Source organism: Trichechus manatus, unplaced genomic scaffold (genome assembly GCF_000243295.1).
Source record: "Trichechus manatus latirostris isolate Lorelei unplaced genomic scaffold, TriManLat1.0 scaffold00033, whole genome shotgun sequence".
Lineage (NCBI taxonomy): Eukaryota > Metazoa > Chordata > Mammalia > Sirenia > Trichechidae > Trichechus > Trichechus manatus.
In genome coordinates, this window is record NW_004443969.1 from 19,590,073 (window position 1) to 19,613,860 (window position 23,788).

The 23,788-nt window shown below is 36.6% G+C and overlaps 1 protein-coding gene across 8 annotated transcripts in view; it reads right to left on the reverse strand.

Annotated features, from left to right (window-relative positions):
• The window catches only part of GTDC1 (glycosyltransferase like domain containing 1), a 428,626-nt gene that overhangs the window by 196,253 nt on the left and 208,585 nt on the right, over nt 1-23,788 (reverse strand). For all 8 annotated transcript variants that reach the window (XM_023730213.1, XM_023730214.1, XM_023730212.1 and 5 more), the window contains 2 exons: nt 10,638-10,805; nt 7,011-7,184 (listed from right to left, as the gene is read on the reverse strand). In XM_023730213.1, coding sequence (XP_023585981.1) covers nt 7,011-7,184; nt 10,638-10,805 — 342 coding nt within the window. The remainder of the gene's footprint in view (nt 1-7,010; nt 7,185-10,637; nt 10,806-23,788) is intronic.

A 23,788-nucleotide genomic window follows, 5' to 3' on the forward strand; every position in this document is an offset into this window, starting at 1 on the left:
GTTAAGAAAGTCCAAAAAACTCTATTTTGGCTTCACATTTTAGCTACACGGAAAAGGTGGAGAGAAGCATGCAGAGAAATCCTTAAAGTTTCAGTAAACTAAGATTACCCCAAATGACCAACACCTTTTTCCTCCTTCCTTTACTGTCAAAATACAGAAACTAGGATGAGGAGAACTGTTCTTTATGTCTATATTCTGGGGATGTATAATCTGCTAAGAAACGAGGACACTCAGAGGTAAAATCCACTGTTGTTTGTACTCTATGACAACTCCGGCAATTAAATATTGTAGAAAATAGGAAGAGGCAGTGAAATGACCACAGAAACATATGAAATTCCTTCCTGGGCAGTCATCAGCAAGGTTGATACAGCATGTTTTCCGTGGTAACTAAAGCGGACCTGAAACCCAAACCAAGCGTATATTTCTCAGTCTAAAGTATAGTTATTTCCATTTGTCCAAAGTCCAAACTTAAACTCCTAAGGATATATCATGCATTCATCCTCTTGTTAAAAAATAAATAGATGCTTTTTTTTTTAGGTCCCACTAGGAACATACACCCTTGATCTTTTTACATCAATCATATGCAACCTTAATGAACAAATTTAAACTTTCTTTACCAAATAATGACACTGAAAAGGTAGGCAAGTGACAAATATATACAAGGACCAGCCTCAACAACCTGAGCACTCGTCTGTCTTCACCTTCAGTCCAACTGAATGGTATTCGAAGCAGATGATAGCCACTTTGATACTCTCTACTCACGGTTCCCTGATGAAATTCCTCGGGGAGACATGATCTTTTCCAAGGACGTAGGATGCCACTTTGTAATCCACTGTATTTCTGTAATACATTCTTACATGAACCGATATTTTGAGAGCTGAGCTAATCTAGTTACATGAAATATTGTGGCTATTCCCCTCAGTACCACACTCTGTAGAGGAGATAGATGGAAGAAGTCGGAAGCCATGCAGACGTAGCCTACTTCCGTCCTTAACATTCAATTGAGGTGTCTTCTTTTTCAGAACTTCTGGCCGTATGTGTATTCTATTTTCTTCAGACTTATAAAAGTCTGCTTTCTAAAGCCTTGAGTCCTTTCTTCCACAACATTATCATGACATGCTCATTTTCATCCAACATTCCTGTCAGTTCTATTTTGTTAACCAGTTGTTCTTCGATGGTCTGAGCTAAGTATCAGGGACCAGAACCTTTCTTTGGGCGCAAGGCAGTACAGTAAGACTGCTAAGAGTTTGGGTTCTGAAATAGGGTAAAAAGGTGTCTGATTTCTAGTTATACCTTTACTATCTGTGTAACCTTGGGCAAGTTACTTAAATTCTCTATGCCTGAGTTTCTTCAACTACAAATAGGAAATACCTTGTGGAGTTACTGGAAGGATAAAATGCTAAAACATGTAGGAAATGCTTAGCACAATGCATGGCATAAACTAAGAATCAATAAGGGTTGGTTATTGTGGTTAGCTCTACCTTCTAAAGATAACATTGTCAAAAAGCAAGTAGTAAATTCCTCAGATGTTCTGACTTCATAAGAATGAGACTTAAACAAAGGTCTGAGTATTTAAAACTCCCTAGTTCTGCTAGGCTTTGTCTTCAGGCCAATTACATAATCTAGATTAGGAAAATACTGGCTTGTTTTACTGTCTAGCTCAGGAGCCTGAAGGATTCCTTCCTCATGACACTCCACCACATACCCATCTTCAGCACCATGGGTTCCATGTGAAATATGCCTTCTTGAAGTGCACAGTAAAATTTCCTCAATCTTTGATCTGACCTAAATCCTTCAGCAGAGAATAGTCTCTTTTGCTATATATCCCAGTCATAAGTCTCATTCCACCAAGCCTTGAGATCATATTTATCTCCCAGTATTAGTATTGAAAAATCTGCTTTCTTCAACAATCACCTGACAAGCCTGGATATCTGCAGCACAGAAGTGGATAATGCACGCCTTTCAGCCCAAAAAAGGAAATACGGTCAATGAAAAACTAATCAGGAAGATCTAAAATAGGTAGCTTACTGAATTGTCCCGTTTACCCCTAGTTTTTCCTAAACCCAAACTCGTTGCTGTCAAGTTGATTATGACTCCTAGCGACCCAACAGGACAGAGTAGAACTGCCCCACTGGGTTTCCAAGGAGCAGCTGGTGGATTCAAACTGCCTACCTTCTGGTTAGCAGCCATAGCTCTCTCTAAACCACCTGTATGAGAAAGGGCTGATTTGTTTATTGTCTTTGCTTAGGTGACTAAAACGGCTCATGCATATCTTAGCGTAAGAGATAGTTTACCTCCATTGCTATCATTTATAATTTCTGGCCAGAGTGGGCGATACACTTCCCTACATTCCTAAACAGAATTTACTAGCCACCGTTTAATCTCTCTTAATAAATCACAATCATTCGTTTGATGTACAAGTTGTATAATCATGGCGAAATGTCTGCAAGGGCTCTTCGATGTGCCGGGTTGCCTGCCCTGTCAGAGAACGGCTCCAGGCTGCTACGCTTTTTCACTTCTCATATATATTTTTTTAATAGTTTATCTTTCTGCTCTCTTGTTGTCAAGCTGTCAGTTAGCTGTCACTTTTTACTGCTGTCAGTGAGCCTGCCTTTATCACACCCCCAATCTGATGCTGCTAATCTGCTGTCAGCTGAAAAATCAGATAATCAAGACCTCTGAAATTGCATTTACAGTATGTGGTGGGCTGAACACCGGGTGGAGATTTTGAGACATGAGTTCCAGTTCCTGTTCAGTCTTATGTAGCTGTGTGATTGCTGGGAGACACAACTTCCCTGGGCCTTGGTGCCTTCATCCTTCTAGTGAGGAGCAGAGGGTGTGTGTGTGTGTGTGTGTGTGTGTGTGTGAGAGAGAGAGAGAGAGAGAGAGAGAGAGAGACAGAGAGAGGGAGCAATATCAATCTCATTTAGATTTAAATTATAAGTTTCTCTGGATGCCACAAATAATATATGAAACTTTACTGTGAGTTAACATAATGCAGGGTGGGGTACCACTGATCTTTTAACTGTCAAATTCAAAGACGCTTTTTAGTCATCATCTTACTTAACCTTACTCCTCTGAATTCACTACTGACCTTCTTCTTAAAGCCCTTCCCCTTTGTTCCATAGGAGTATTATTCTCTCATTGTTGACCCCCTGGCTCATTTACCTTTTTTTTTTCTAATTTAGTCTTGGGTTCTTCCTCCACCAAACCTTTAAGTGTCAGAGTGTCAAAGGCCTCTCCAATGTTAATAGGTCAGGCAGGGTGAAGAAGAGGAACCTGCAAAGGAGTTTGAGAAGCTGCAACCTATATGAAAATCAGGGAAGTGTGTATTCTGGAAACCAACTGAATAATGTTTCATAGTGTGCAAATTCTGTGATGTTAAAGAAGATGAGTACTGAAAATTGACCGCAGAGTTTAGAGGCATAGAAGTCATCAGTGACCTTGACAAAAACAGCTTCAGTGGAGTAGCTTCAAGAGAGAATGGTAGAGATGAAAATGGAAGCAGTAAATATAAACAACTCCTTAAGGATTTTGCTACAAAAGGAGAAAAATGAGGCAGTAGCAGAGGGGAGAAGTGTAATCAAGAGAGATTTTTTTTTAAAGGATGTAAGAAATAACATTTTTTGTAAGCTAATAGAAATGATCCAGAAAAAGGGAAATAAGAACAATCCAGAAGAGAGGAAAATTGATGATGCAGAACAGAGAAGAAAAAAATGCTAGAACAACAGTCCTTGATTATGCAAGAAGGATGGGCTCTGGTAAGGAAGTGAAGATGGCGGCCTTAGATAGAAGGCAGGTCAGTTCATCCATAGTAACAGATGTGAAGATGGAGATAGGTAACTGAGTAGACTGGTAGTGGCAAATTATCCATGTTCTCTTTTGACTGTTCCAGTCATCAGCTGAGAATGAAAACAGAAGCTTTGTTACTGGAGATTGCAAAAGACAGGAGAAGGCATGATTAGTTCTCTGGAAGAGGGAAAATGTGGCATGCTTGTCAGGCAGCTCTAAGAATCCACCAGAATTTAAGAGTCATGCATTTAGAGTGGAGCTAAAAAGTACGGCTGTATGTTTTTCTCCTGTCACGTTCAGTTGTGAGTGTAGGTACACAGTAGGCAGAGAGTTACAGTAAGCCAGGCATGGAGTTTTGACAATCAAGTAAGAAGTAAGAGATGCAAAAGATTTAAGAACATACTCAAAAGAGTGAGTATAATGATGAAATATGGAAGTTAAGTTGGATAAAGAAGGAGGAAAGTTAGGACAAGAGAAAAACAAAAGAAGCTGGCTCAATCAATGGATAGCAGGTTCCGGGGTGGTCAAAAGATGGCTTGAGTCAGGGTGATAAAGGGAATAAATAAACCAACCTCTTTATTTATATCAGGCTGCACCTTTGGCCGAATAGTTCTTTATCTTCATGAGTCAATATAAGGGGTAGAAACTGTCCTCCATATTCAGGTGGCAGTAAATGTAATCAGTTATGGGGATGAGGAGTTAATAAGATGAACTGATCTTTATTGAGGGTCCATTATATGCCAGGTACTGTGGTAGGCATTTGACATACATTATTTAATTTAGTCAATATATCATCCCTATACAGTATTCCCTATATGGTAGTAAGGTCAATATAACCATAACCATTAAAAATCTATGCTCAGGGTCATTACACTTACACAGGTCACAGAGCTAGTAAATGGTGGTCAGGACTCAAATACATGTATGTGTGTCTCCAGTGTTTAAGAGCTTTCTGTGCTGTATCATGCCACTCTGACAGCCCAAAATGTTTAATACATGTAGTAGTGAATATCTCTCCTGCTACTATTTTTCTGGTCTTTGGGAGTGAGGCAGGGGAGAGGCAAGGAGGGCAACAGGGAGCAGAAGGTGCCACAAGTCCAATATTACTGAATGCCTATGTGACAGACATGCTCTAATTTTAACAGCTATCAACTCTATAAATCCTCATGTATTTCACCGAAATGTGGATTTTCCTCTCTCGGACTAATATCCATTATATCATACTATATATTATTATAGTATATATCAATAATTTCATCATATATTCTGCTTTATTTTTCCTTAAATTCATTTTTTGCCATGACCAAATGATATCTGTATAGAAAGACAGAAACATTCAAAACCGTGGTTTTTTAAATCACCTTAGTTATTTTGCCTTTGTAATTACTAAATATTTTTCAACATCTCAACAAAATAATACTTTTTCAAGACTGCAGGCATTAGAATAATTGTCATTCATGCAAATAATCACTTACTTACACTATATGAGTTCAGGATGGATAAAGCAAATTACCATTTGAAAATAATTCAAATAACACTCTGGGCTAAGACCTTGCTTATGAATGTTATCTTGGCCACAATATTTCTTAAACGTCTTCCATTTAGCTAGATTTCTTTATGGTAATATAGTCCAAATTAATAAACTATTCAGTTGCCACAGGTGTATTAAACATACGATGATGTACAAACATATCAGATGCAAATACATTTTAAAATATATAATTTATTTGGAAGTCTATAGCAGTAATAATTAAGATGTGCTATAACCATCTACTCACTTAAAAATGTACATTTTTGCCAATGTATTAGATGAAAAAAATATGTCAAAAAATAAGTTTCATTTTGAAGAAACCCTTCAGATATATAGTCGCATTTTAGCTAATAACAGATTTAAAGTGTAACACTTATTTTTTTAAGTTGAAATTCTCTCATCACACGTAGGAAAATTAGATATGTACATATATAGTTCCACATAGCTTTATGATTTTCAAAACTCCAAATAAATCATTAAATGCTTTTGACAAATGACCTATAATGACAGGAAGCTTGAGCAACAAACAGAAAATGGAATCAGAAGTCAGAGGGTCTAAAGTTTAATCCAGTCTGTGACAACAATAAGCGGTATAAGTGCAAGCCAATCTCTTTACTTCCACGGGTATCTGTCTTCTGAACTCCATAAGTAAAAATTGGGCAAGGTGATATAACTTAAATTTTATGACTCACTAACTTGATTTAGTATGAGGCAGATTTTTCTTCAGTGAAATATTAATCAGGGAGACACTAAAATAAATTAGCATTTGGAGTGTGGATAAGGACTATAGTCCCTACAGCAAAATCTGGATGAATTCATTAAGCACAGAGTGTAGAGACTAATGTTGACCTCCTGCATGGCATGTATGGACATTAAATTGTTTCCTGCCTTCACTGCAGAGGTAGGGAAAAACAGCTGCCCCCGAATTCTTTTTAAGGATGTAGTCAGTTACAAAACACTAGCATCCCCAGTTAGTGAGAGTCCCACTGAAGTAAATTTTCTATTCACCAGGGAGAAGTGTTCTTTGTGGTAGTAAAAAAAAAAAAAGAAAAAAATTGCTAGGTTTAATCGAAAGTAATTCCAGAATGTTCCCTTTGAGCCACATCATCCATTGATAATTCAGGATGGGCCCAGCAACAAGGGTAATAAAAAATGTCTTCTCAGTAACTGAGAAAGAGAAACGGCAATTATTGAGCACATTTTCAACTTAACATAGAAGATTTAACTCTTTATTAAGATATTTAAATAATAAAAATCACAGGAAGGAAAAAATAGAAGAAAACAGCATAGGAAATGCAAGTAATCCAAGCAGTGAGATTTAACACTGATTTACTTGGAACATATACATATAAACCAATGAGCACGTACAGATTGCAAAGGTTGAGAAAATGCTTGACAATGATATCTGTAACAAAGAAAGAAAGAAACACAACAGGAAGTGCTAAAAAGCCAAAGCACCTTGCTTTGACAAACAAATAAAAGAAAGGAAGAACTCAATATTGGAACTAACTATTCAGCGATAAGCTGGACATTTGATTATTTAAAATCTTTGTAAATCACAGCAGAGTAAAATAGAACTTGATTAGCTAATTAACCACGCTAATATAAACTGGCAAGAACACCAACTTCTATATATTTGAAAAGCAACTTATGACACAATATTGAGAACAGAGTCAAACATACTGACCTTTTTACATCAGGAAATCTGATGGGAAAGTAAATAACTTGGCACTTGGGTCTGATGATGCTTTCCAGATCCCTGGGTCTGTGATCAGGAATCAGCTTCATAAATTTTCCAATGGAAGTGAGAAATGACTCCATATTAAAAACTGAGTTGAATACCACCACATCAGCCACCAGGCTGTAAAGGGAAAAGATAAATCCAAGTGATGTGTCTACATTTATTCAGAGTTATTTTTATAACCCTAAGATCTCTGTGTATTAATCAGAGTTTATACTGCACCTTAGGTTTGCAAAGAACTCTGCATTTGTCATCATTATTTATCAAAATGCCTCTAATAGTTAGTTTCATTAGCATTATATCATGGGAAGGTGGATAGGCGGCAGAAGGAAGAGAAGACAGCAGAGGAATTAACTGATTTAATGGAATCACGTAAGATTTCAAACCAAAGCATAATTTTCCACAATGCCAGATACTTTCTATGTTACAAAAACAGTAAGTACAACAGGATCTTTTTTTTTTTCTGGCTCACCTACCCATGTCGGGTTTCTAAATCAGTGATGAACATCCTTTTGCACCATACTACTGAGAAATTTGCCTTACTTCTCACTACCTTCAAGAAGGTTAATTCAGATAGTTATTTCCATCCTAGAGCATGACACCTTCAACACTATTTGGTTAAAGTCTATTTCTTGCTTTAGCTCTTGCTTTGACAAACCATCTTACATTTTTAAAAACTCTGGGGCTACACAAGAAGGATTATATGGCATCTCTACAAATAACTAACTTTGTTATTACACTTGGGGTGGTCAGAGAAGTAGAAGAGATTAGTGGACGTGGATCCAGAAATCAAAATCACTAGGTCGGAAAAAAAAATCACTAGGTCCTACTGATTGCACAAAGGAATGTATTATAAAGGACCATAACATCATGCACAAAATAAATGTGCGAGTGACTACTGCTTTCGACTAACAGACTATGTTCCTGTTTAATATTTTTATTTAATATAAATGATCTCAAATATACTGTTATAAGCAAGTGTGAAAACAAAGTTTGTGTGTCATCACCATGTCAGCGGTTATAAGTTTTTTTGAAAACCAAAGAGCTCACATAAAAACCATGGGTAAGCTGGATAAAACCTGAATATGTACTATGATTCCTTTATGAATCAAAAATTGATTTAATAAATCATTGCTTTGATTTTTTTTAAGATGGCCTTTTTGCTTTAAGCAATGACTCAGTGTCACTGGATCTCAATGAAATACATATAAATGCTTTGATAAGAAGATATGCAAGATTAAATAGACAAAGCCATTAGTTTTATTTTACCCTAAAAATGATAGATCAAGAAAACTGAAACGAGGACGTTTAAGTCCACAGGACTGGGAAACACAAGGTAATAAATAGAGCACATAAAAAATAGGAATACCATAGTAAATTCTCAGTTTAGTTTAACTTATATGTACTAAGATAGCCAAAGTTCTCCTTATTTAAAACTAATGAAAGGAATCGGACTTGTCATTCCATTCTCCAAAAAGTTGCTTTTCCGTACAAGTCTTTTTTTCCCCCAGATGCAACCTAGTACAAATTTTGGGGGTGGAGGTGATTACAATGTAGATGATACAAAAGGATATAGAATGTCACGAAAGTGCTGAGTTAACACCAAGCAATAAGGAAACCCATATAATAATATACCAAAAGTTGAAGGATGTTTTACAGCTAGTCTGTTTTCACCATATGTCATATATTGTAATAGCGACCTACAGGTCATAATATACAGTTATGACATGTGTTCATAAGTCAGAGGGTCAGTGAAACCTCTATTTAAGGTGAGTGCTTATGTCAGTCATCTTTAAAGTCCTTAACTGCCACAAGTCAAGAAAAAAATCTGACAGTGCCAACAAAAGCAAAAGTCAGCAAGAAAACTAAAGAAACATTTGAGGAAGTAAGAGTAATACTTTTCTAAGAGAATCTGAACAGGACTGCTTCTGACACTCTTATTTCTCCTCTGGACGACTGTGAACCATTCCTCCATTACGAAGCTAACAGATGATCAAGTACACTTCTTTCTCTCCAAGCTTGTCTATCAGTTTACCCTCTCGAGAATGGCAATGCTGAAAAATCATGTATAAGCTTTTATACTCCCATTCCCTATGAACAAAAATAACCTGTTATGAAACGGAAAGATGAGAGATGGTGAGCTAAAAATTTTTAGATCTCTGCCCTCCCTCATAAGGCATGAAACCCAACTACTTACATTCTTATAAAACCATTCTTCGCAGAATTAAAGATCCGAGATAGTTTACAGAAATATTCTTTTTGGTGTATTTCCTCCCTGATATGAGGTGTAACTTCCATTGACTTTAAAACCCACCCATAAAGGGAAAAATAGACTTAATTTTTTTTTTCCCAGTGATTTCGCAGGGGTAATAAGCACACATTATTTGAGGAAAAGAACGATGTTAATTCAAGAAATCAAGATGATTACAAATGTGTTCCATATTGATAGAACACAAAATGATTTTATTTTTGTTTTTCAAACATATTTCCATTCTCTGTTTCAATATAAAATATTTTAATTTTATTGTGAAATTTTAAAACAGTTGCTTTTTTTTTATAAGACATTTGAAGTGAAGCTGTTCCACTCTATTTTGATAGCACTTCTACTTCACAACTGAAGCAGCTTGTAAAAATGATTGCAGGAAAACATTTACAAAATGCTCAAAATACAGAAGTATTTCCGTATAGTTGTTTTTCTACGTCGACTAAACTATGGAACATACTTGCAAAAGGTGTGGATCTGTTTAAAAACATCATCAATCCCAGTTGCTAATAACTGTTAATAAAGTTGAGTAAAATGTACCCAAATCACTGCCGAACTGAAAGCAGTCCTGCTCAGTCATATACTGGTACAGTTAGGTTGAATGGGATCCAACAGCAAAGCCGTTCCACAGAGTTACTGTTAACTACTTTGATTAACCAAGCTTCAGGAAATACACTCTGTTGAAGTAACAATGAAGAAGGACCATCACCTTTGAAATGTCATGGTGTGTTAAGGCTGTGCAATTTCAGAGGACTCAGTGAGGGCAAAACAATAACCACAACCTAAAGATTCATTTTCCACAGTTTTCTCTGTCTTATAAATAACAACAAAAATTTTTTTTAAATGGACAAAAACTCCTTGTTATGCTTATGCTTAATTTTTTTTAATTCCTCTGTAAATTTCTATTCTGATTTTAGCTGAATACAGTGAATGTGGTAGGTAAATCAGTGTTGACTAACTGCCCTTTTCTAAAAGTATGCCTTAAACAACAGATCGTGAAGTCATGGCGTAAAAGTCCCAGACAATCCTTCGACTATATTCTGAATGCTGTGAAAAATACAGAGTTGGACAATTATTTCAACATATAAATTAGATTGTTACATATACCTATTTTTTAAAAAAGGATTTGCTGTGATCTTATATATACTCTAGAAGCACAAGTATTTACTACCATGGAAATGTTTACATATCCACACCTACCTCGAAGTGTTTTTTAAATAGGTGTATGGTAGGTCTCCAACTTAAAAGCTAACCATCTATAAAGAAAACAGTGGCAATGGATGGAATATAATGATGCAATCTATACCTACCATGAAAGAATTTGGTTGTATCCATATTGGAAATCCCTCTCCTGACATTTCTTGACAGGATACACCAATTGGTTCTCGTGGAAGTACAGAATCTTTTTCAATTTCCCAAGGTCAGGCCGAAGGGCAGCCAGTTCGGTCAGGTTAAGCACTGAGCTTGCAAAGAGGATCCTAGGAAACAAGGAAATTAGGGTTTACTGTGCTGAGCATGCTTGAAGGGGTCATCCTTTGCCCTTCTTCTCTCCTCTTCCCTCATCCCACCCCAAGAAAAACATATCCCCTATAGGGACACATCAATAGTTAAGCCTTAATACCATGTAGCAGCATTCTAAGTTTTGATCTCTTAGAAAGCAGCTGCTAAGAACTATAAAAGCCCCGAATCTCATTGGTCTTCTCAGCTCAGTTGCTGAGAGATGCAAAATGAAAAAAAAAGCTGGATGGATTTTATTGAAAAAGGCAAGAAAAGCTCTATCTGAAGGACAAATGGAACAAAGATAAGGCTGACTGGGGAATACTTTGCTTGCCAGTTTCATTACACTTTACTTCTTTATGCAACCAACTACTGAAATTCAATATACAAGCAGGAATGGCACATGCTCATGTTATGACATAAACCCTTTTGATTTATGCAATAGACTTTTCTAGTGTGGTCTTTTTCTCTTGGCATGTTTTCTCCCTCTCCCCCTCCCCCTCTTTTTTTTTCTTTTTTTTTTTTTAAAGAATCCTGCAATGCTTGTTTTGTTTTATCTTTTCTTCTCCATTCCTGGATTGCTAATGGCACCAGATGTACTATCTGTAAAATCCCTTGTATAAAACACTAGTCTAAAAAATGATGAAAAGCTAATTCTCTGTTTGGGGGATAAAGGTAAACTGAAAGCTTACCTATCCATGTTTATAAATGAGAGTGAAGTGTCTCTTTACTCACTCCACAAACATTTGCCAAATGCCTACTATGTACCAGGTTCTAACCAGGAAGGAATGAAAAAGATGAATAAGACAGTCCATCAGGATGCATGCTTCCTGTAACAGTGACAGGTACAAAGTATCAGAGGAACAAACAGAAAGGAGTAATAGCTATCTGGGACAACCTGGAAATGTTTCACTGGTGAGATGTCTACCATATATGGACACAAAAGAGGTACAAATTATAGTCCCTGGGCGACTGAGGACATTTAGATGGCATGATTTTGATGGAATGCCACCTTTATAACATAATGTAGCATCATTTGACCCCTACAGCTTTAATTCCAATTCTAAAAAATGAGGCTCAAGAAGGTTAAGAGTTTTTTTCTAAGATCACACTGGTAAAAAGTGGCAAAGCAGGGACTCCCTGGTCTTCTAAGCTGAAGAGTTTTTCATTACTCCATGGATATGAATTGGCTGTGGACCACCTACACTGCAAATGCTTTTTTCTGTACTTAATGAATACAAAATATCACCCTTGTTATTACCATGATTACAGCTACTATAAATCCTCCCTTGCTGACAATCCAAATGGTTAACTTCAGGTGTTTATATAATCTGCAGCACTAGCCTTTCACATGAGAAGAATGATTACATAATAAGTTAATATATCATAAATAGGAATTCAAGTGTCTTCTTCATGGGCTAGAAGAAGTATATAAGACCAAAAGGCAGCAATCCCTCTTTAAAACCATATGGCTGTATTACCGTTACATACTTCGTTAAAAAAAAAAAAAAAATCTTACCAAAGAAATGCATTTATTTTTTAAACTGTCTATTTTGCACTCAACTAAAGCAAACAGAAAAAAACTATGATCAGATAACGTGCTATTTTGTCCAAAGATATCGCCACACCCTCCCCGCCATCACCACCAAGTATAAGCCTTTCTAAAACTTAGATGGAAAATTCTGAAATATGAAGGTATTCGCATTATCTACAAATCTGATACTTAGCAGAGAGAACTACAAAATATTAATCTCAAACAATATTTTCCTTAAAAGAGAATGAATGTCAACTCGTGTGTTTAGTTATTGAATAATACCCCCTCTCCTGTCTATCCCCCCTCACCTCACACTCATATTCTTAATCAAGACCCAAGCAAGCACAATGTTTTTCACACAGCAAAAATTTATTAAATGCAGTCCCCATATTACATATGAATTACAAAAAAAAAAAAAAAAGGCACCTTTATCATAGATCTGGTAAACAACACCTTAACCAAGTAATCAAACTTAATATAGCCAATAATGGAACAAAGTGATATCACGTATTTCTGCACTGAAAATGATACAAGATTACCAATACAGCATTCCTGCCAAAAATGCCTGATCTGAATTTTGTCATGAGGATAAAATCAGAAAAATATTTAGCAAAATAACTGGACTGGATCTTCAAAAATGTCAATATTATAAAAGAAAAAAAAGTCTATATTAAGAAAATAAGGAGACATGGCAACAAATGCAATGTGTTCTGCTTGATTGAATACAGCTATAAAGGACATTATCAGGACAACAGAAAAATTTTGATTATCAGCTGACTATAAGATTGTACATTTTTATCCATCTTAAATTTCTTAAGTATAATAATTGTGTTGTGGACATATCAGAAAATACCTTTATTCTTAAGTGATACATGCCAAATTATTTAAGTGTGAAGTATCGCGATGCCTGCAAGTAATTTTTAAATGGTTCAGCCATTTAAATAACAATAACAATAAATATTCAAATGTATGTATTGTACAGACAGGAACAGCAAAGGTGCAAAACATGAGCAATTGATTAATGTAAGTGAATTGTATACAGCAATTCATTTTTCTATATTTGCAAATTTTTGATAAATTATGCACTTATAAAACTACAAATTGGGGGGATTAAGCATTAAATGGCAGTGAGTAGAAGAAAAAAAAAAAACATGCTACACTCCATAAACAATAGAAACATAATATATGTCTTTCTAGTTGTAATTCAATTATTAATTTCCTCCATGAGGATGACCCTCAGGGTTGACCATCTGCAGCAAATGTTTAACCAAGGTGAGCCCTTTCCTCTATTCCTATTACGCACCCCTCTCTCCTTACCCTACTTATCAGCTGATCTGTACTCAGGGAATCCAAGAATCCAAACCTAAAGTTGAGCCTTTCAAAAAAGCCCTCCCAGATTGAAAAAAAAAAAAGTAATACATTCAGAAGTGAAAGGGCAATGATTTTCATATTAACCATTTGGTACTGCCCACGTCAACACTTCCTTCAGTTTGTTTAATCATGAAAAGGAAATTCATTGTATTTTCACAATGAATCTTGAAATAGCCCTCACTACTACTAAACTGTAGAAATTACATCCATCATCAGTAAAGTATTTCTCTTTGCCTTTTCACTTATAAAGTGGTTGTTAAATTAGGCAGTAAACAATTCCTCAAACATTTAGCTCAACAACACCCAAAAAGAAGTGATGAATATGCCCACAAAACAAATGCAGGCATGATTCATAGACAATTTTACTTTGCCCCCTACCATCAGTTTTAAAAAGAAAAGTTTATAATGATACACTGAATAACATCACTCCATCAGCACTTAATCCCTAGGATACCAGCGTTCATTCTGCTTCAGGTATTATTTAAGCAATAAATTCTAAAAAGGTGAGCTTCATCATTCCACAGTGGGTCTCTGGCAGGAAAGGGCATAAGGTGACAGCAAACACCACTAGGAACAGGATAATTCCTGACAGCTGCTGCTTGAGTACAAGTTAAATTGAACAGTTTATCGCAGTATGAAGATGTTACAAGGTTTTACGTTTAATATTTTTAAATTAACATAAAACCCAGAGAAAGCAGTTGGGCAATCTTTCACAAACATGACATACTACAATCCCTGTATAAGCTGGATTAGTACTTATTACTATGCTACTACAGAATTAAGCTGTTTTTAGACCACCAAAGAGCTTTAAATTGCAACTTTTGTCTCTGTAAGAGAAACCTATATTTAAAATGTCTGCTAAATTTAAATTAACGGCTACATCACTAGCTTACCATCTCACCAAAAGTACAAGCAAGCTGCTATTATAATAGTCTAACCAAAACAGCTCTGTGCTTGCAGGCACATTAACACCATTCCATGTATTTGTGATTATATCCACATACATGTTTCGATTGTTTCCAATGCACATTATATCTACAACTTGAGTCATATTTGCTTAAAGAATCCAAAATAAGTTACAACAATGAAATTAAAGGTTAGGGATTTATTTCTTTCTTGCTCAGTTCAAATAAAGCAGCGGCTTGCCCTGTACCCTATTTTCTTAATATGTACAAGAGATGCTGAAATATATCCAAACACTGTAGGAATGTGAACATTATTACAAAGATAAATGTTTTTGTATCTTAAATTATATGGAAAGGTAGTGAAATGAGGAAAGAGGGCAGGCATTCAATATTCCACCTACTGCCACATACAATCTAGTAGTAATCTTTCAAAGACTAGGTCATCTGACTCTTGTCCATAATATCTTTTAGTATGTTCCCCATCCTCCAAAAACACTTATCACATAATGGAACATAGTACACAATTTAACACAGCAATAGATTGGGTTGTGTTCAACCAAAAACCAAACCCACTGTCATCGATTTCGACTCATAGCGACCCTATAGGACAGAGTAGAACTGCCCCACAGGGTTTCCAAGGAGTTCCTGGTGGATTCGAACTGCCAACCTTTTGGTTAGCAGCCAAACTCTTAACCACTATGCCACCAGGGTTTCCTGGGTTGTGTTACTCATACTTAAATAATTTCTTACACAACTTCAGTTAGGCCTTTAACAAAAGAGTAAATTGCATTCTTTTAAGCAGTGTAACTTTGCTCAATACCTTAACTCCTTGTCTAGATCCATGCTGCTCAGCCTCCTTCCCAAGGTCTCCCTTGATACCTACTCTCCAGGACCCTCAATCAACATAGTCCAGTATTAATTTCTGTGATGACAGAAATGTTTTCTATCTGCACTATACAATATAGTAGCCACATATGGCTATGGAGCACTTGAAATGTAGCTAGTGTAACTGAAGAACTAAAATTTTAATTTAAATTAATTTGATCAATTTAAGTTTAAGTTAATTTAAGTTTAAATTGATCAAATTAATTTAAATGAAAATTTAAATAGTCATGTGTGCCTAAACCCACTGTCTTTCGTTGATTCCAACTCATAGCCACCCTACAGGACAGAGTACAACTGCCCTACAGAGTTTCTAAGGCTGTAAATCTTTATGGAAGCAGACTGCCACATCTTTCTCCTGCAGAGTGGCTGGTGGGTTCAAACCACTGACCTCTGGGTTAACAGCCGAGCCCTTTAACCACTGTGCCACCAGGGCTCCTTTCATACATGCCTTAACGAAAAAACCAAACCCGCTGCCATCAAGCTCATTCTGACTCATAGCAACCCCACAGGACAGAGTAGAACTGCCCCATAGGGTTTCCAAGGAGAGGCTTGTGGACTTGAACTGCCGACATTTTGGTTAGCAGATAAGCTCCTCACCACTGCATCACTAGGGCTCTGCATATGTGCCTAGCGGCAACTGTATAGGATAGCACAACACTGGACAGACCAGCTTTCCTTAACATAACACTCTCTCTGTCTCCACCTATGGTACTTGATGCAATTCCTCATTTAATTGATTTTCTTCAAATAGGCCTTTGACCTGCTTGTGATAACACAACTTCTAACTTCTTCCTGACTAGCTCAACTTCACCTGCTAGGCTATTCAATTCTAGAACGGCACTACTTTTTTTTTTTCTCCCCCCTTTCTGGTAATTAGAAAACACACATTAATTACAGAAAATTTTGTGAGAACAGAAAATAGAAATCAAGTAAGTATGACCCATAACCACCCACACAGAGATCTTCAGATCTTCACTACTTGCATTTTGGTGCTCATTTAGCAAGTATATGCTGAGCACCTATTATTTATCAGGTACTACAAAGAGATGGATTGACACAGTGGCTGCAATACAATGGGCTGTGAGGATGGCACAGGACGGGCAGCATTTCATTCTGTTATGCATGGGGTCTCTGGGGAGTTGGAACTGACTCCACAGCACCTAACAACAACAAGGCTAAATGATGGACATAAAATAGAAAACCAGATGTAGGCTGCCATTGCTGAGGCAAGAAGAAAATTGGCAGGTCAAGGAACTGAATACTGACCAAAAAGTCTGGAGCACTTTGTTCACTTAGAGTGGCTAGGCCTTGGTACAACATGAAAATAATTTTGGATTTTATGGTAAGATCAATGAAAAAAGACTAAAGGATTTTATGTAGAAGAGTGGGACAATTATATCTGCACATTGGGGGTACTTACTTTTACTCTTTTCACTTTGCAATAAGTATACATTATTATATTGTTTTACTTTTAACTCTGACTACCAGGTTGTTTTACCATGTTAATAATTATTGCTAAAACATGATTTTTAATAGAGTTCATCATATGATTTACCATAATTTTTTCTACCAGAGCATGGGTTTTGTATTCATTTATTTATAAAGTTTTGAAATCTTCATATAATCCCTTACTGTGTCTATTACTTTTGTTTATGTACTTCATGGGACTTTTTTGTTACTTTTTTAAAATCAGAAAATTTTGCTCTGACTGCTGCATGGAGCAGATTGTAGGGCATCATGGGTGGAAGAAGGGAGAATAGTAAGGAGAAGAGAAAGGTGGCTTGGATTAAGAGGATGGTGCTGGAAGTGATAAGAGGTACTCAGAGCTGACAGGTTTGCTGATGAACTGGATATGAGAAGAGACAGAAAGAGAGCAGTGCTATTGCTTCCCTCCCATTATCACTCCCAAAGTGCCTTCAGAGTGGTTTCAATACAAAAGGAGCTCAATAATCCATCTATGCACAAATGAAAATTATTCCAAACACTTCAAAAGTTTTTGGTTTAAATTAATTTTTTAATTCTTAAAACCAATGTAGAAAGAAAACGAAGCTCTAATATTCATTAATCATTGATACACAAAATAAATTTCAACACAATTTGCATTAGTTGTCACCTACTTCATCTTAATTGGAAAATTTCCACTACATGCAATAGATTTTTTAAAATTTTCAAGAATACTGCATAACAAAATGTTTCCATTTGCTCAAAACAAAACTACGAGATGAAAGCTTATCTAAAGAAAAAGGAAAAGAAGTCATTTAACTTTCTTGGTTCTTGTGATTGCTAATTTGCAGGAAGCACTGTGTCAGAGGCTTGTCAGGTAAGGCAGAGAATTGAGGTCTGTAGGCAGGACCTTCCACTGAGCATTATCTCCAACACAGGGCTGGTTTATTAACATCTATCACTGCTGCGATCATCAGCACACTAACCTGCCTTACAGATGCTTAACCCACTGCCATCGAGTTCATTCCAACTCATAGCAACCCTACAGGGCAGAGCAGAACTGCCCCACAGGGTTTCCAAGGCTGTAAACAGACACAGACTGCCACGTCCTTCTTCTGTGGAGCCGCTAGTGGTTTTGAACCACTGATCTTTCGGTCAGCAGCCGAGTGCTTAAACTACTGTGCCACCAGAGCTCCTTATAGATGCTTAGGGAGCCAAATTACATTATATCTGTTGAGCTTCTTTAGCTAAAGGTACCACTTAAATTCAGGTGTCACTTAAATTATTCCAGCAACCTCTCAAGAGTCTTAAAAAAAAAAGTGATAGTGCAGTTTGTGTATTCTGATTTAAATGTATGTAAATGTTATCCTAGAGATACTACATAGCTTATTTTTTTCACTCCATATTTTTTTTTAATTTTTTATTTTTCTTCTTGGTATCTGGCACAGTGTCTAATTCATAAAAGACACTCAGTTCTAAGTATGTTTGTAAGAAGAAAGGAGGAGACAGGAAGAGAGGGTGGACCTACTATTGAAACAAAAAACTCATAAATAAATTGAAATTTTTACTGTGCACATTTAAATAATTTTGCCGTATATGTTAATTTCTGGGGGGACTAGAATCCATTATCAATAAATACCATTCAGAACATTGATAGACATATCTATTTTAAACATTCTATCAATAAATCAATAAATCAGAATATCGTCAAATGTCTTGGCAAACTAAGAAGCTCCTTTGTTCCAAAAGAGCTGACAATATAACTGGTAAAACAAGCCATAAATATAGGAAACATTAAATAACAATAAAAAAGATAAGTAACAGTTTTGTTCAGGAAAAGAAATGTCACAAAGTAGTGTGAGACTGATTGTGAATGAAGGCAGAGGTGCTAAGTGCCAAGGCAGTTCAGAGGAAGAAGAAAAGATGAAGACCAGGGAAAAACCAGAGTCTAGGGGTAACCGGGGATGGCAGGGGAGTCCTGCGTCCTGGGGTGTTGGCTCCTGGAGGATTGGAACTATCTGAACCAGGGAGAGAGAAGAGAGATCGTTAGCTAAAGTTTCAGGTTTGAAAAAAAAGTAATTGGATAAAATTGAAAAGGTGGTCTTCCATCAGTCAGACTTGGGGGTACCTGAGTGCAGGATAAGAAGTTTGTATTTTATTTAAGTTAGTGATATGGTGACCCACTGTAGGTTTAGTATTATACTAATAACCTTTACTTCTTCTTATTATTATTGATTAACTGAGTTGTGAATGCTTATTGCCCAAGAAAAAAACGTAGTAAAACGAGAGGATAAGGTATCACATAAAGTACCACTATCACTAAAAAAAGCCTACCATACAGTCATTTCTGACTAATGACCCCATCTGTGTCAGAACAGAACTTCCTCCATACAGTTTTCAAGGCTGTGACTTTTCGAGAGCAGATTCCAGACCTTTCTTCCGAACCTCTGAGTAGGTTCAAAGCACCGACCTTCTCGTGAGCAGTGGAGCACTTTACTGTTTGCATCACCCAGGGACACCTCAAAAAAAGGAAGGTTGCTCTGAGCATATCCAAATATATAAGAGATGAAACCGTTCATTTAAAACCATGGCTCTCAATCACCACTTCTTCATAATGAAATCCTTAAGTCATGTAATATTCTAAAGAAGGACAGGGAACTACGTGCTGTGCAAGGTTCTTTACATACATCACCTTATTTAATCCTTGTTGTTGTTCTTAACTACCGTCAAGTCAGCCCCCAACTCATGGTGACCCCGTGCACAATAGGATCAGATCACTGCGGTCTACAGGGTTTTCACTGGCTGATTTTGAAGAAGTAGATTGCCAGGCCTTTCTTTCTAGTCTATCTTAGTCTGCAAGTGCCAGTGAAACCTGTTCAGCATCATAGCAACAAATAAGCCTCCACTGACAGAGAGGTGGTGGCAGTGCGTGAGATGCATTGGCTAGAAAACAAATCTGGGTCTCCATATAGAAGGTGAGAATTCTACTCTAAACCACCAATGACCTCATTTAATCCTTAACACTACCTTAAAAGATGTATCTTCTTAACCCTATTTTACCAAGTAAGAAATTAAAGCAAAAGAGATTTGGTTAAATGCTAAGACAACAACATTTACTAAGAGGCAGAGATGAGCTCCAAATCCAATACAGAGCCTCTACTTTTCACTTACTCCACACTGATTTTAAGCCATCTAACTAGAATGTGACTCTTAACATTTTCATGTTACTTCTTATTATAGTCTAAATGTTTGAGAAATAAAAGAATATAAATGGTATACGGAAGAACTGTACCAACCCGAATATTTTTATTTCATTACTTGTTCATCACACTCATAACGTATTTACTGAATGACTACATGGTTCTGACTAAACAAACTGAGGAAAGGTAATACCCATCAAGGAAAGTTCTCCTGAAGAGATGCAATCCAAGCAGCACCCTAGATAACCTGAAGGAGTCATTGCTGAAATAATGAGATGGTTCAGGGAAGTGAAATAGAAATGGCTGACTTTAAGAGCAATGAAGGAGAAATGACCAGCTTGGTTATTGGAAAAGAGAGGGTAAGGGTAACTCAAAAGTTTCTGGCATGTATAATCAGATAGGCGGTGGTACCACTCCTTAACACAAGAGGAAAAAACAAATCAGGGGTTGGTTGGAGGAGAGAGGAGATAAGGTGACAGGTCTTACAAGTGCTGAATTTCAGAGGAATGCCAGGTAGGTAATTGGAGATAACAGATCTGGGGCTCATGAAAGTAACTGCATTGGAGATTTAATTAAACCAAAGGGCTTGGTCCTCAAATGTGGCTGTTAAAAATCTCATTTCTGGTTTGTTACAGGTTTCTCTAGTATTTCATATATTTCCTTCTTTTCTCCCATTATATATATATATATATTCCTTGAAGAGAGAAATTAGAGCCGCTATTTTTTGTTGTTGTTGTTCAGTATCCCATAGCTTCCTCAACATGGCAGTTAACTATTTGGATTTTAAGTTCCATTAGGGCAGGCCTTCAATCTTTCTTATTCACTATCCTATCCCTGGTGGCACAGTGGTTAAGAGTTCGGCTGCTAACCAAAAGGTTGGCTGTTCAAATCCACCAGCTGCTCCTTGGAAACCCTATGGGGCAGTTCTACTCTGTCCTACAGGGTCACTATGAGTTGGAATCAACTTAACAGCAATGGGTTTATCCCATCCCATATGTGTAAATAAGTGAATGAATGAATGAGTTAATCATTCATTTCATCAGTGACACTCAGAAAATAAAACTGGTTGATTCACTGTTTATAGTAAAGTGTTCAGTATATTTTCCCCTACCATTAAGGAAAAAAAGTAGGGGAGGAAGCATTTCATGTTCCCAAAAGGAAGCGCTTACTTTCTTACTTGAGCATCCAACCCAATTCTAGGGAGTGCTGTTATCCGATGTCATTTTTGACTGAGCCCATCACTTTTTCCTTGGGGCTCCTAACAGTATATCAGGCACTGTTCTCTGCTTCACCATTCCAATATATCAAGTACTCAAAAGACAATCCAAGGAAAAGGCACTCGTGGGGAAAGGTAGGTGTCAACCTGGTACAAAGATCTGTAATGTACAATATCACAATAATAATTTCTGTCATCTTTAGGGATTCATGATCACTAGCCTTGAAGAAGCAAGTCAATTAACATGCAAAGAGCATCCAACTTGCTGAGTGTGCTGGGAACACTTCATATGGTGTTTTATCTCCATAAACTAATATAATTAGTATGTGAAATATTTATAATTCACCTCATGATTAACCTATCGTAGAAAACTATTCCTCAACAATAGCATATCATTTGTATTGGAATGTTCTTTGCCCTCTCGTTCATGCCAATCAGAAGTCCTTGGAGGCCATTTCTAAATACTATAAAGTTGGAAGACTGGGGACCCAAGGTAATGGACAGAAGTTCTCCCCTCACACCTACCCATCCCTTCCAGTGTTGTCTAATATTATACACATTTAAGGACACATTGACCAGTCAAAACAAAAGACTATTGTTCAAACAGATACAGAAAGCACACTTTGGGGACAAGTGTGAGAAGCCACAGGCAAGCAGAGGGTGGCTTTTAGACATTATAATTCTAGGCTGAATATTATGACACAGGAATAGATAAAATAAACACAACAACAACAAAAACAGCAGCAGTAGCAACAATGACAATATCTGCCTCCTGGTAGATCAACTAAACGATTCCTGACAATCATGGAAAGAAAGGTATTTTGTGCCCAAATAAGCTAATAAGGGAAAATATGGTGACTTGCTATTTTTACTGAGTAACATCTACTGCTAAAATTAACAAGCACAAAATAAAATGCCTCCTAAATATTTGGTCTTTTTATAATCAGTCATAAGATCTAAATTTTTCAGTGCTTATGAGTTTCTTTAAAAATTTGCTTCCCAGAATCCTTTGCTCTATTGAGTCGTTCTATCATTTGATTTGTGACATTTTGTTGCTATGATTCTCACAGAGATTATTCCTGTGTTTTGATTATTCCTCCTATGTGTGTTTTGGCAAGCCTAAGACAGTTCTTTGATATCTTCCCTGAATTTGGTGCTTAATATGCCATTTGAAGAAATACCTCCCCACAAATAATTTAAATAGTATCCCCAATGTTTTGCTATTTCATGTGTCACTTTAATTATAAGGGTACCACTAGATAATTAATTACAGAAATCAAAGCCAGCATAAAGTACGGTACACAGTAGGCACTCAACAAATTTTTGAAAAGTATGAAATGTTAAATAATGTAGTAGGTCTGCAACACAAAATAATTTGAAGGCATGAGTCCCAGAAGTGCATCTTGGTCTTTTATAATTTTATTTTAAAATTAGACTTCTGATGACAACTGATTTGCTAATTCTGTGTTTCTTTCTCATCAAACCAACAATGTGAAAATTCTAATATTATGTTTCATAGTCAACTTCCTATTGTGATAGAGTAAAATGAAAATAAAATATCTTCAACATGGCTAAATTTCATACACAGTAACATTTTTTTTCCAGTATGCTTCCCTTGATCACAACCTATTTAACTTCCCTTTTTGTTTTTAAGTAACTAATATATATATAGAAAGACAGAAACTAAGAATGAAAAGTACAAAATGATAAAAATTTATACAGATAATACTATCAAAATTATCTAAAAGTATTGAAGTCACTCAGTACAACCTGTATCACATGATAACTTTCTGAGATGCATTTCTCTGACCTCACCTACCATACCACAGCAAAATGAGCTTAAGATTTTCTAGTCCACACTTCCTTACAAGGTGACTGAGAAGCACAAAATGAGGTGATCAGTCCAGGATTCACCAGTTAGAGGCAAAGCTGCGACCAGTATAAAATCAGTAATAGAAAGGAAGTCATAGGTGATGCTTGGGAGCCTGGCCTCATACTTCCAACAGTGTAAACAGCTTCAAGTTAAGAGAAGTTTGGATGAAAATATTCTCCATTTAAATGGGGGAAACATCCACTCAGAGAGTTCGACCACATTTGGCCCCTTCTCTCTACACCACTAAAAATAAAAAGTACTTATACACTAGAGACTCACTACAGATATCCCTCCGAGTCTCAAGTTTATTTGAATGTTTCCGTTGCCTACTTCTGAAGGTCACATGTCACAGATCACAAAAAGGCAGTCAAAAGCCTCTCTCTGTCATGTACACCACTTACACAGAGACATCCTTTCTGAGTCAGTCCTTTCTTCCTTTTCCTCTGTTGTTGTTGCTGTTGGGAGCCACTGAGTTGATTCCAACTCATAGCAAGCCCATCTGATGGAGAAGAACTGTCCCATTCTTAACAACTAGAA